This window comes from Metarhizium robertsii (assembly GCF_000187425.2).
Source record: "Metarhizium robertsii ARSEF 23 chromosome Unknown MAA_Scf_8, whole genome shotgun sequence".
Lineage (NCBI taxonomy): Eukaryota > Fungi > Ascomycota > Sordariomycetes > Hypocreales > Clavicipitaceae > Metarhizium > Metarhizium robertsii.
In genome coordinates this window covers 1,640,011-1,653,436 of record NW_011942226.1, presented here as the reverse complement: position 1 = coordinate 1,653,436, position 13,426 = coordinate 1,640,011, and the positions used below count along the sequence as shown (strand labels likewise).

Genomic DNA, 13,426 nt, shown 5'->3' with positions numbered 1-13,426 from the left:
CCTGTAGCTCGGACAAGCCTCAAAGACTGTGCTGTCATTACTTCACACACTCTCACCGTGCTCCAGGCCACGTCTCGAACCCGCCTCACGTCAACTTCACCCCTTTCTGGCACTCGTCATTAGAAACGGTTTGATCCTCTCAATCTCATCCATGAAGTCACTGCGGCCCGAACCTGAACGGGAGGCCGCAGGTTCCTCATGTTCACTGAATGGGAAGTCACAGATGAGTTTGTTCATACTACTAAAATATTATCTGCTAAAATAGGCTTCCTAGTAACGAACCAAATCGCACCGTGCACGGGAGCGACACTACATATGTTGCGTCTTATCCGGCGCAAGACGGTTAGAGATGTGTGAGTGATGTCGTCTACAAGTTGCTTCAGCATTCAAGTAACAAAATTGTTTAGCACTATTGTGGATGCGGAGTTTTCCTTCGCATCGCGGCATGGAGTTGCCTAAACTGTTCTCATCGGCGTTGCTCGTCCTGTCATATTGAATAGATGGCTCTCAACTTGAAAAGTAGTCCAGCTTCCCAAGTCCAAAGGCGCGACTTGGCATCGCTGGTGGCAGGATTAAAACCATTGCTATGCTGTGCTTGAGTCTCGAGCAATGAATGACACAGGACTTCAAGCAGGACTCTACTACCCTAGAGGTGATCACGTTTGTGTAGCAAAGAGATAAAATACATTAGCCTGGCCATGAATAAACTTTTATTGCACAATCTAAAATAATTTAAACATCTGTGCAGTTGCCAATACAAGAAAACTAACGGCTGAATATCGATCCCGCAAGGCAATACTTTGTATCTGCAATTGAACTTGCTGGTCTAGCCCCTGAGCAGTTGTTGTAGTATTTACATCTAGAAATATGGATTACGTCGAGTCACATACTATATACACCTCGACACTCTCCACATTAAATCTTATAAGAACACGTCGTCTAGCCAAGGTTGACTTATGGATATGGTGGACCAGTTAGCTGTCAAGCCTGTCGGCGTTAGTGATCACAGGAGTGCATCATCATGCCTGCATTATAGCTAGCCGTAAACACCAGCATCACATAAAAAGACACAGCTATAAGAACCTTTTATAGACGTGTGATTATGAGTACTCTAACGGTCAAAAGGTGCCTCAAGGACTCAGCCCTGCAGCGAGGTGACCCCTGTGACAAGGGCTAAAGGCTTGGAGCAACATGACTCAATTCATCTAATAACAGTCTTTGCTAGGTCTCGTGACCGTAGCCCCTTGTGTAACCGTGTGACAACCCCTGAGACAGCAATATAGTCAATACCGGCCTGGACGTCTTGTGCAGCGAGGCCAGCAACGCCATTTTATGTCTCTTCCTCTGTCGCCAATATCTCTACAAAGCCCTGAACTTGAACACCCAACTCCAAGAACGGCACTCATGTACGTCGTCACTCGTCACCATGCGAAGATGATTCGTAACCCCCTTGGCTAGTCACTTAATGACCCGCTCGCCTTCCTTGTCGTGATTCAAATTCCAGGACTTCTCCCCGTAGCAGGGTCAGTCGCAACAGCCGGCGCCGTATGCGCCGTGTAGGTTGGAGCGTATTGTATTCAAACTTCCACCCCTAACCCTCGCCCTATGGATTGTGATCAGTTTTAACGCCGATGCCGACCAAGTAGAACAGGCAGGCAGAGCGACACTGCAAGGCTTGGTTCAGGGTCGTCGGAACAGCCATGATGAAGAAATGACATCCGGAGCCCACCTTCACCTAGGGTCAGGGTCGTACAGTTCCTCACCGTGCTCTGTCTGAACTCATCTCTCAGTTGTCACATTTCAACATACGATGTTGTCTTGGCATCGGGTCTCGTTTATTCCATTTCTCAAAAACAGGTTTCGCCCAGCGCATCCCTGAGCTTGTCGTCTCAACACCATGGCCACATCATGCCGCTGCATGCCTTCATTGATCGCCCTGCATCGGCGGCAGTCTACTCAGCGCACACGCTGAAACGCAGAAGCCTTGTTTTGCCAACATGACGACCGATGGAATCGCAGCATCGCCAGACCAATGGAGCGGCATCACCGCCACTGGCCCGACAAGTGACAAGTCCCTTGTTGACTGCCGCTCAACATGGTCAATGACATGTCGCGCCACCGCATACACCCCGTTTACTCCTAGAACCCTAGCAGCCGAACATGACGCATATCCATAGCATAAGAACGGCAGGTCTCGCCTCCGGTCTCGAGTCTATTTTCAACACATTCGTGCGCAGTTCTAAACAGGCGCCATGAAGATGCTCATCCTCGGAGGGACCAAGTTCGCCGGCCTCCACACAGCCCGGGAAGCCGTCTCCAAAGGCCACGACGTGACCCTCTTCAATCGCGGAACGCGCCCTCCCCCAGCCGGAGTCACCAGCAAGCTCGGCGACCGCCTCGCCCCCAACGGGTACGCCTCCCTTGCCGGACTCGCATTCGACGTCGCCATCGACACGTGGTCCTCGGACCCGGCCGCCGTCCAGAGCGCCGTGGACGCGCTCGGCCCCCGCGTCCGTCACTACATATACATTTCGACGATAAGCGTATACGACTTCAAAAGGGGCGCCGTGCCGCACGACGAGTCCACCCCGTCATGGGACCCGGGCGACACCGACGTCCCCTACATCCGGGACAAGCTGGCAGGCGAGGCCATCGTTTCCGGCGCCGGCCCAGCCCACACCCTCATCAGGCCGGGGGTGATCCTCGGCCCGGAAGAATGGGTATGGCGCCTGCCGTGGTGGCTGCTGCGCATGGAGCGCGGCGGCAGGACGCTGGCCCCCGGCCCCCGGGCCTCGGGGCTGCAGTTCATCGACGTGCGCGACCTGGCGGCGTTTACTGTCCTAGCCGCGGAGAAGAGGCTCCGCGGGCCGTACAATGCCGTCTCGGAGACGGGGCACGTGTCGTTTGGCGATTTTCTAGACGCGGCGAACCGCGTCGCCGGGGGCCGTGCCGAGCTCTGCTGGCTGGAGGCGGAAAAGGTCGTGGACGCCGGGGTCGCGCCGTGGGTGGAAATGCCGCTGTGGCTGGCGCCGGGCGACGACGCGGGCGTGTACTCGTGCGACGGGCGCAAGGCCCGACGGGCCGGGTTGACGGTGCGGCCGGCGGGGGAGACGATTGCCGATACGTGGGCGTGGGTGGCGGAGCTGGCGGAGCGGCCGGGGACGGCAAAAGTCGGGCTGAGCCCGGCAAAGGAGAAGCAGGTGCTGGATAGGTATTGCTAGAGGAGGGGAGCAGACACGATACGTGGAACAGCAGGGATGGGGGAAACGAGCAGTTCTTAACTATATACGACGTGCGTGTTCAACGCTGGTACAATGTGGGGGGGGGGGGGGGGGGGTGTGCGTCATCTCTGCTCTTATATCTACTCATACGCTGCCCAACAGGTCGAGGCGAGTCCCGTCAACGATTGTCATCAAATGTCAAGAGTGGCTCGTCTGAATCTTGTAAAACTGCACCGTGGTAGGACCCTCCCCCTGGTTGTAGTTGCCCGCCTTGAAGTAGCTGCTCGGCGCATCCAAGTCGTACGTGCTCAGCGTCTTGAACGCCTGGCCGTTGATGCTGACAGACAGCCTGTTGCCCTCGTAGCGAATCTCATACGAGAGCCGCTGGCCCTTGGGCACGTTGTCGATCGGGGTGCGTTTCTGGCCGCACGTCCGGCAGGTGTTGACGCCCATGGCCAGGTCGCCCCTGGCGTTGTAGTACAGCTCGGCGACGGGCTTGGTCGAGACGGCGTCGTCAATGTGGATCTGGCCGATGCAAATCTCGCCGTCGTTCTGCGTCACCTTGAGCTCGCCGACCAGGCGGTTCGTCTTGGCCCGGGGGTCCCAGGACGCGGGCTTGACCTCGCGGAGTTCGGTGCGGCAGTGCTTGCTGTTGGGCGTCGTGACACACTTGCCCGACGACGGGCCCCCGGGCACCTTCATGACGAGCGCGTCGCCCTGCATGGAGAAGAATTCGCTCGAGTAGCCGTTGCAGAGGTCCGAGGACGAGATTTCCGTGGGATGGCCCTGGGTGCCGGTGGGCAGCTGGAGTTTCCATTTGGACAGATCTAGGTTGCCGCTACCGCATGTTGCCCGGGCGTCTTGCGTCGTTGGGACGGCGGCGGCGTGCGCGACCAAGACGGACATGGTGGCGATGGCGGCGGCGCTGCGTGGGAAGTGCATCGTGGCTGAGTGGTAAAGGATGGTATGTATAAGGACTAGTTGAAGGGGTCGCTGTGGTATGAATGGTTCGGGACGTCATGATGCAAAATGGAATGACCAGCTCTTATATACAATCCGGATGTAAGCCACACAAGCCTGCGGCATGTCAGAAGTATTAATCCACCTGTCAGAGGAGACTATTTCACGCGACGGCGGACGAGTAAGCAGACACAACGCCTCACTTGATGCCGGAACGCGCACTTGTAACTTGTCAGGCTACGGTGCTTATTGTGCCTTGATAATGCCGAAATGCTACCATGTAGACGAACGAGTCTGGGGCCTCGGTGACGCCCACCAGACATGTCAAGTACAATTGCCAAGACCAGCCTTGAAACTTTACTCTGGGCCAGACTGGCGTTGCAGTCAATTGGTAGACCCGGCAGCAAACACGTACTGTGAGAATAAGTAAATATGCTTTCGATAGAAAACCTTAACAGCTCAAATCTTTGGCAGTGTAAGTCATGACTCATAACTTATATAAGTCATAACCCACAGAGTAGAAGTGAAAGATTTAGCAGTAAAAACAAAAAAAAATCTCCGAATTTTAATATTACTTTAGGCTACTCTGGCAAAAAGCGGAGACCTCGCAAATTGCGGGGTTATTTGTTTCTGTTTATTCTTGCCACCATCCCTTGAGCTAACCGACCCTGGTAATTTAGTCTTTTTTTCTCCTAGGGTTCCTTTAAGGTCTTTTTAGTAGCTTTTAGTTTTTTTTTTTTGCTAGCTTTCTTTTCTTTCTTTTTTTTCTCTTTTTTTTTTCATCTACGGGGTTCGAACTGGTGCTTTGAGGCTGCAGGGAGTTTTTTTTTTTTTTTTAGCCTTTTTTTACCTGCTCTTTACCGCTCTGCCAACTGCTGAGGTCTCCGACAGGACATTGTCTTAATTTGATCTATATGGTGTCTGGTGCTATCCGTGCAACATTATGCTGCTTCAGAACAAAATTTCAGCTGTGCTGCCATGCACCCGTCGGCTTCATTCCAGCAAGCCTCCCAACTGCGGCTGCTGTCACAGGGTTCCACGCAATAGTTTGATAGGTGGGAGATTGAATCCGATTCTAATTTTCGAGACAAATTGGGCCGATTTGCTTATTGCGTTGGGGGCAATGTCGCTCGTTGGTGGAAAAATGAAGCGGCAGGCGCCATCTTACACTGTAACCCGAATTCGACAACGAAAGACAACAGGTGCATGGTAATAATACTAGGTGAAGATCATTGATGGGTAATTTTGAAGAAATTTCCGTCATCATGGGATGCAACTTCAGGGCTCACTCTACACTTGTATGCATGCCAAGGTCACGCACAGACAGACGAATACAAGTGCGATGCCCAGCAGTGCAAGTCAATACAATATGTAGCAGAATATTTGCCCACCAAGTATACATGTACACTGAAACACCACGATATTATCATGTAAAGCGCGATGGCCAGGTACCCAACAGAAATAGTAGCCCCTTCCCACAGGCAATCACTTATCGCCTTCATCAATGCGCACTGCCCGTTCCGCCGAGTCCTGCTCCAAGGAATGCGCGCACAATCCGCTGAGCGTCCAACACGCAAAATACCATTCACAGGACCACCAGCCATTTGACAGCTGTTGTACACAAATCGTCAAGCAACAGCCGCCAAAGTCCGACGCGATGCCGTCCTCCAAATCTTCCACCTCACCCCCCAAGACGTTGGGCTTCCTGTCAATCCCACAAGTATCCAAACTGGGGAGGAAGGTACTTGGTGAAGGGCCAAGGGCCTCTACCATGCCTGCCTCCCAGTCGACGAGGGTGCCGTAGCAGTCCAAGGAGAGGACGCTGTAGGATTTCAGGTCCGGCATGGTGTTGATGGCGAGGCATGCTGTACGCAAGTTGGTTCGGAACTGAGTTTTGGGATATGGGATAACGATTGGTCTTATACAACTTTCAAAAAACGGGGTGTAATGGAATATCGCGTACGTAATGAGACTGGCTACATGACGTCTACGCCCTCTGCGTTTATTCACTCTGAGCCTTGGCGCTTTCAACCTGGCGATTGCGTGCCTAGTCCGGGCACGAATTAGATCATTGTGCAAAGTCAATAGCAATGAATTGATTCCGTCACACTTTCCCTTGCAAACGCTCCCATCGACCGAAAAACCAAGACGGAGCTGAATGCAATTGGTCAAATGCGTGTGCAGCCGGTGCCTCCGGAGCCCGGACGGCGTCGCGGCGCCGAAGAAGTCGGCCAAGATGCGCCGTGGATGACAAAGTACTGGGTCGGCGCGGGTCGCACGCTCTCTGCCGTCAGCTGCAGAAGGGTCACTCCGGATGCATATGTGATTGAAACAAGAGTAGGTATTACTGTCATTCCATTCTTCAGAAAAGACGCGACACAAACGACACCGTGTAACATCACGATAGCGTGCCGATATGATAGCCTCGTCACTGCTCACGACTAACCGTCCGAGTCGAGACAACTCCAGTTCTGGTTACACTCGGGCGACATGGCCCGGCGACAATTTGAACCACCAACATTCGCAGTCTGCCTCGGCCCAGCCGTGCGACGCGTGATACGGCCGGCATTGTCTCTGTCGAGGATTCCAACACCCATCCTCGATGCAAGTGCCTACCCGGCCGCCAGCGGCGAATCAAATGCCTTCATTCTTCCACGGAAGGCCATGGAACACCGCACCGGCCATATCCCGGGCACCAGCGCAAACAGGGATCTGCCGCTAACCCGGCACGACGAACCCTGACAAATCGTCAATAGCCTGACTAACCAAGGCTGTGATCCTAAACGCAGCGGCTGATTGTAAGCCGATTAAAATAGCTATATAATATATATAATTATAATACTTACTTATTTTTAATAAGAAATTTATATATAAAATAACAAAAAAAGCTTATTTTAATTAAAATCTTTTATTTATATATAATAAAACTTAAAATTATAAAATAATTAAGTAAAAAATTAAGAAAAAACTTAATTTTTAGGTATTTTATAATAGTAAAACTAAAATTTACTTAAATTTATTAATATTTAATTAAGGCTTTTTATATTATAATTCTCTTTTATAAAGCTTTACTTTTAGGGTTTTAATTAGCTTTAATTTATATATAATATTATTCGCTACTCAGTGCAAGACAAAGGCCTTAGTATTCTATTGTGTGGCGGCTCCAACGCTCACATAACAGGGAGAATCAGAGGAAGCATTTAATCGTATTATTTTACTAGTATAAAAAGGTGGCTTTACGCCTCTTCCCTTAAATTTAATAAGTTTTACTCCTATAAGTAACTTTACCCTTAAAAGTAATATTCGTGATATTAAAAAGGCCTGTGCGAGCCGGCGCTACGTCTAGCCAAATCGTGTATATAATTACTGCCACTTGCGGTATTATTACGAGAGATACAAGTTGTGCGTCACGGCTTACAAAGGACATTGTGGGTCTTGACGGTTGGTGGTTGTGTGCGCATTTACCCCCAATAAACTATAAACTAGCAGAGCTATAGCCAAGCAAACGTTAATACATAGCCTTTAGTAATGTACATATGTAATTTTCATCACAAAATCACATGCATGTATAGTTGTGCGCCGGCGCGTGCTACAAGCAAAATTGAGACAAAGGTCAAGTTCAATTCTACCAAGTACAATCTATCGCCAAGAGACCCTCTCTTTGACGTTTTCTAATCTATTTGATTCTAAATATAGGCCTCTAGATAGATGCAATCCCGATCTAAGCGGGCGCTTTCTATGCGTCAAAGTGACGACGCGTCCTTCCGGATTTTGGCTTAGTCGGCTTTGGCTTAGTCGGCTTCGGCTTGGTTCCAGTGCCGTCAGAGTCGTCATCTTCCCCAGCATCATCGGGTCTCTGTCCACCGTTGGGCGTACTTGGCTTGGGCTTCGGCTTCACTGAAGGATGCGTGGGCGGCGGCACAATGACCTCGTCCACGTCGTCGTCGTCGGCCCCCTGTCCGTCGTTGGATGTATTTGGCTTTGGCTTCGGCTTCGCTGAAGGATGCGTGGGTGGCGGCACAATGACCTCGTCGTCGTCGTCGTCGGCCCCCTGTCCGTCGTTGGATGTATTTGGCTTTGGCTTCGGCTTCGCTGAAGGATGCGTGGGCGGCGGTATAATACCGGCGTCGTCATCGCCATCAGCCGGGGCCGGGCCCGGTGACTGCGTAATCGGATAACAGTCGGCTCTTTTCCTCAATATCGTACACTTCTATTATTAGTACCATCACTCAACAACCAAGGATACACAACCAGGGGATACTTGCTCGTTGACCACCGGCAGTTCTACCTTCCTTCTTCAAGATAGTCTGCAATTTTTCCAGCGATTCGTCCTGGCCGGTCGACTGCTTCAGAACGGTTTCGTGTTCTACGTGGTTTTTCCGGTAATCTGCAGGTCCCCATTTTCTCAATATCCCCCTCTCGTGCTCGGAGCGCATCTGTATACTGGTGACCACTGTACCCGTCCGACCATGGCCAAAGCCACAGTGGACTAGCGTTCCGGCGGGTTTATTCTCTTTAAAACTGTCCCAGGCCTTTTCAAAATCCTTCTGAGTTGGGGCGGAGTAGTCCTTGACAGGTATGGGTGTATACTTGATACCAGCTGCCTTCAGTGCATCCTTGTACTCCTGGCTCTCGGCTTCCCTGTTGACATTGATGACATGAGTGATGCCATATTCTTTGAATGCCGCAATAGTCTCTGGAGTTATTTTCTGATCCTTATCATTGTTCTTGTAGTTGGGCGCAGAGGAGCGAAAAAGGATTTCGTCAGGCGCCAAACCAGCGACTTTTGCGAATTCTTTGAGTCCGCCTTTTATTGCGGCTGCAGTATCTAGTTCTACCCGTGTATAAGTGTTTGGACATTCGCAGCGTTACAACAGTTGGGAGTTTAGTATTGCCTGTACCTGGAGCAGGTGTGGTATTGTCTTGGACCGGAGCAGGTGTGGTATTGTCTTGGACCGGAGCAGGTGTGGTATTGTCTTGGACCGGAGCAGGTGTGGTATTGTCTTCGTCCGGAGCACGTGTGCTAAGACCCTTTCCGGGAGGTGTAGTATGACCTGTACCTGGCCATGTTTGTCGATTCCCTATATTCGTGCCAGGAGGTACTGGGATCGCAACACAAGTGCTGGAATAAAAGAGTAGAAAAAGGACACAAGAGAGGCTTATGATGGCTAAGCGAGCGAGTGCCATAGCTACAAGATGATGAGAATATGAATATTGTGTGGGTAGGAGGTAATTTCTTTCTGTAGTTGAGTTGCTATACAAGAGGAGGAAAGCCTCGTATTATGTATACAATCAATTGATATAACTTGACCCTACCCAGCCGGGTGCGCGGCAGTTGCATTGCGTGCCAGTTGCTTTGCGCGGCAGTTGCATTGCGCACAATATCATCATTGTCATGATCCACCGCAACGTGGCCCGCCCACTTCTGCATCGCACGATGCAGCATTGAGACTGTAGTATACTGCTCGTGGCAACTGCCGCGCATAAGAGCTGGAGTTTAATTATTGTAAGCTAGCTTCATGCCATGACTCGACCATGCATCAATATTAATGCCTTTAATTTAACGTGTTTGTGCTACTCGGCCTTATCACCCGAGAAGGCGGCAATTCGGTAATAACGCATGTTAGCTTAAACGCTAGCCGGTGGCGCAGTTGCAAGGTCATGGCCCCATATTTGCGCATGATTACTAGTCAAGTTCAGTCGAAGCTATCGATGAGACAACGACGGAGCTCATCCAGTGAACATATGATGATGGCAGACCGAGTCAGTATCAAGACGATTGTCATGCTCCGAGGCAGGCAAGACCTAGACGAACCCGCTCACGTCGCGGAATAGCGCACTTGATCTCCTCGTATTCTTTTTCTGAGCCACCTTGGGAGGACAAACCGGTGACACCTTGAGAGAACAAACCGGTGACGACATGATTCGAACACATGATCAACGCTTCTAATGTTGATCGGGAAGGACACTGTATACCAAGTGCGGCGTCGTTGTGTTCAGAAATACTTATACCCGAGGTTCCTGCCTCAAGAATTTCAAAACTCACCAAGAGCATCGGTTTACAATCCAGACAAATCTACTCTTGATAAATCATAACTCTCCTTTCTCCAAGACTTTCAACTCTCTTTTTCTCTACTGAGAACTCAAAACTCTCTCGTCTTTCATTTCACCTTTACTTGCATTACTCTCTTTCACTCCAACCAGGCATCAACCATGGTGAACATGCTGTTCTGGACAACGCTGTCCGTCTCGGCGGCCTGTGCCTACGGCTCTGTGCTACCACGAGCGGCTTATTTCGACTTGGCTGCCGTCGTTCTCAACGACCCGGCCGGCCGAGACCTCTTGGAATCCACCAAGAGCAAGATTGTTGACAACGGGGTCCTCTACTCGGAGGGCCCCCTCGGCGACTCCAAGGAGGCCGACTTGGATAACGTGCTAGCGGAGGAGCGCAAATGCCTGTACTTGCATAACTCTGTTAAGTCAGAGGAAACAAGTCTGGATATTAATCCCCACGCCGATTATCCTGATCGCATCTCCAGAGATAAGCCTTTGCCCTTAAAAATCACCACATCTAAGGCAGTCATTGATACGGAACGACTCGGATGGAATAAGGAAAAATCCACCGAAATTGGAGCCTCCGTCACAGCTGATACCTCTGTGAATGCCGGCTTGTTCTCAGCTTCCTTGTCGGCAACCGTCTACGGAAATCAGCGAACAACAGGTGGAGAGAACGGCGAATCCTCTAAACAGACTGAATGGTCATATACTGTTGAGAGCAACGAGGAGTGTCCTGCTAACAGTATCTGTCGAATTGTGACTTGGACATACATCAGGACTATTAAGGGAACCTGTTCCCTTATACCTAATGTCGACACCCAGTGCCTGGGTCACAGCGAGGGGGCCAAATTAAGTCTGGGACTTTTCCCAACGTGCCCCGCCTTGAAATCAACCGCTCTCGAGTTTTTCAAATTCAACGAGGATAAGACTCAGGGTGAACTACGCGCCGGCCCCGTCGTGGAGGGCGTTAAGATGCACCAACCAGAATATGTTCAAGGCCTTAAGCACGAGAGGAAGTGCTCGTTTTCCTATGCCCTGAGAACCAAGGAAGGAGACCCTGTTAAGTCGCAGGCACTGATTATTGAGTCACGGGCAGAGACGCACAAGACACCGGTGACGGAAGTGCCTGCCGCCAAGAGGTGGTATACCAAGCCAGACGGCGGCAGATACTGCCTTCTCGAGAATAACTGGTTCTGGCTGGCTAACAATGAGTTCTGTATCCCGGCTAACAAGGGCGAGCCGTGTAAGTGGGAGACTCGCACCGACTTGGCTGCGCCCAAGGGCCACGAGGACAAGTGTAACCCCAGGGCCACGGACACCGCCAAGGTGTCTGCCAGAGCCGACAACGACGACATTATCCCGCCGCCGCCCAACACCAAGTTTGGCGTCAAGATCATCTCGAGCAACCTGGAGGAATTCGTTGCCCAGAAGGACAACAATGCAGGCTTCGTGGCGAACCTCTTGGACGGCCGCCTCTACGTAGAAGAGCCGGGCTATATCATCAAGGAACCGACGAGCATCAACGAATGCTTGAACAAGGTTAGACAGTAAAAAGCGGGGGGAGAGTCCTTTAGTCAAGGCATTCAATTCATGATGAACATGGCATGGGTTGAAAACAGCGGGGGGTTGTTGTTGCGGTGATGAGGGATAAGAGACAAGATGGACAGATTACCAAGAGCTCGGGGACTTGTCGTGCTTTTCTAGTCGCCGTCATTCTTGATTCGTTAGCAATTTAGACGTCTTTGTCATGATGTTGTCTCGTCTCGTTGCCTTGTCATGTTCTCCCCTGCCTAGGTGAAGCGCAGTGTAACGCCTCCGGGAACCTGACGCACGCACAAACTGGACTAACGTTGAATATTAACTCTCCTTCAATGTGCCCACTGCCAAGGCTGCATAACTGGCCCGACCCCGGATCCGCCCCCTTCTAGGTTCTGGAGGTAACCGGCAATTATCTGTGCCATGTGTCCACTGTCATGGATCACGCCGCACGGCAAATTACTCACCTGCCTGACCGGGCTTTTAAGCCAAACCGGAGAAATTTCCGTAACTTGTATCTTAGTACTTAGAAATTAAGTGTTATATATGTAAACTACACTGTATTACTACTATTTAAGTATTAGTATTATGGGGCCGTTATAAGGTTATTCTACTCGAGGAATTCGCCTGATTATGGCTATAAGTCTAATTATAGTGGGTTTTTCTTAATCTAGTTAGTATACTATAAAATTACCCTAGCCCTATACCTAATACCTTGCGGGGGTTAGGGTAAAAAAAAATGAAAAGAACCTACGGAGTATTAAGGTCCACAAGGGTCCATAAAAAAGGGCCTATAGCAATAGTCGGTCGACGTGCATTGTTATGTTTGACCAGTGTAGGCTTTTACTCCGTACGGAGTACAGAGCAGCAGCAGGGGCCCACGGCGTCCAAGCATGGACAGGGACTTGACACTTTACCAATAAAGACCTGGCTTGACTCGGCTATAGCGCAGTTGCAAGGTGTTGTATGTATGTCATACGTTTTCGGCAGATAAATACTCCGCCCCCAGGTGTGACGGACTAGCCCGATTGGGCCATCGCGGGTGCTAGCCGCAGTCGTCCCGGGGGTTGCCCTGAGCCCTATAATTGACCGTGGAGCCAAAAGGGTACGTATTGAACAAGTCCCCTGTAACTGTTCAATCTAGCACTATACAGAATTGCTACGATCGCTAGGTCTAGGCTTTATCTAGCCTGAGACCATAACACCAGGCCCTTTAATCCCGTGCGTCTCCGGGGCTTGGTGCGAGACGAATTCCCCGGGGTAGCGCCAATACTTAGTGAGACAGCAGTAATGCGACGCGGTTTATACATGCCGCGCTTAGTTTCTAAGTACTAAGTAAGATACGAGGTAACAGACATTTCTCCGGTTTAAACCCAGTCTCGCTATACCCTAACAGCTCTAGTTCATCTCTTTATAATATGGAAGAGTTTATTTAGCACCCCTCCTGGCGTAATTAGCACCCTTAACTGTGGCGAGGGTAGATTAAATAATTAAAACCAGGCTAATATAAATTTTTATATAATAATTACGTAAAAGCTATTTATATAATTATACCTAGGGAAAAATCAGCTAAATTAGTATGTGGCGGCAAATGCCCACACGGAATAGAGAGAAAAACTAGGTAGACTAATTAATTATATTAAATTATAATA

General features: G+C 50.4%; 5 protein-coding genes across 5 annotated transcripts; 2 read left to right on the top strand and 3 right to left on the bottom strand.

Moving 5' to 3' along the window:
- Positions 1 to 2,252: 2,252 nt before the first annotated feature.
- On the top strand, positions 2,253 to 3,221 carry MAA_09801 (reductase; the record flags this gene model as incomplete). The annotated part of the gene is made up of 1 exon (XM_007827799.1): positions 2,253 to 3,221. One exon carries the CDS (start codon positions 2,253 to 2,255, stop codon positions 3,219 to 3,221), a length of 969 nt encoding a protein of 322 aa, XP_007825990.1.
- A 198-nt stretch (positions 3,222 to 3,419) lies between these two features.
- Positions 3,420 to 4,163, bottom strand: MAA_09802 (Alginate lyase 2; the record flags this gene model as incomplete). Its single annotated transcript, XM_007827800.1, has 1 exon — positions 3,420 to 4,163. One exon carries the CDS (start codon positions 4,161 to 4,163, stop codon positions 3,420 to 3,422), a length of 744 nt encoding a protein of 247 aa, XP_007825991.1.
- Positions 4,164 to 5,666: 1,503 nt separating this feature from the next.
- Positions 5,667 to 6,026, bottom strand: MAA_11517 (C6 transcription factor; the record flags this gene model as incomplete). Its single annotated transcript, XM_011413511.1, has 1 exon — positions 5,667 to 6,026. One exon carries the CDS (start codon positions 6,024 to 6,026, stop codon positions 5,667 to 5,669), a length of 360 nt encoding a protein of 119 aa, XP_011411813.1.
- A 1,891-nt stretch (positions 6,027 to 7,917) lies between these two features.
- On the bottom strand, positions 7,918 to 9,368 carry MAA_09803 (Protein-tyrosine phosphatase, active site protein; the record flags this gene model as incomplete). The annotated part of the gene is made up of 3 exons (XM_007827801.1): positions 7,918 to 8,366; positions 8,470 to 9,015; positions 9,083 to 9,368. The coding sequence occupies 3 exons, from the start codon at positions 9,366 to 9,368 to the stop codon at positions 7,918 to 7,920; spliced, it is 1,281 nt and encodes a 426-aa protein (XP_007825992.1).
- A 1,026-nt stretch (positions 9,369 to 10,394) lies between these two features.
- On the top strand, positions 10,395 to 11,789 carry MAA_09804 (uncharacterized protein; the record flags this gene model as incomplete). Its single annotated transcript, XM_007827802.1, has 1 exon — positions 10,395 to 11,789. The coding sequence occupies one exon, from the start codon at positions 10,395 to 10,397 to the stop codon at positions 11,787 to 11,789; it is 1,395 nt and encodes a 464-aa protein (XP_007825993.1).
- Between the last annotated feature and the right edge of the window lie 1,637 nt (positions 11,790 to 13,426).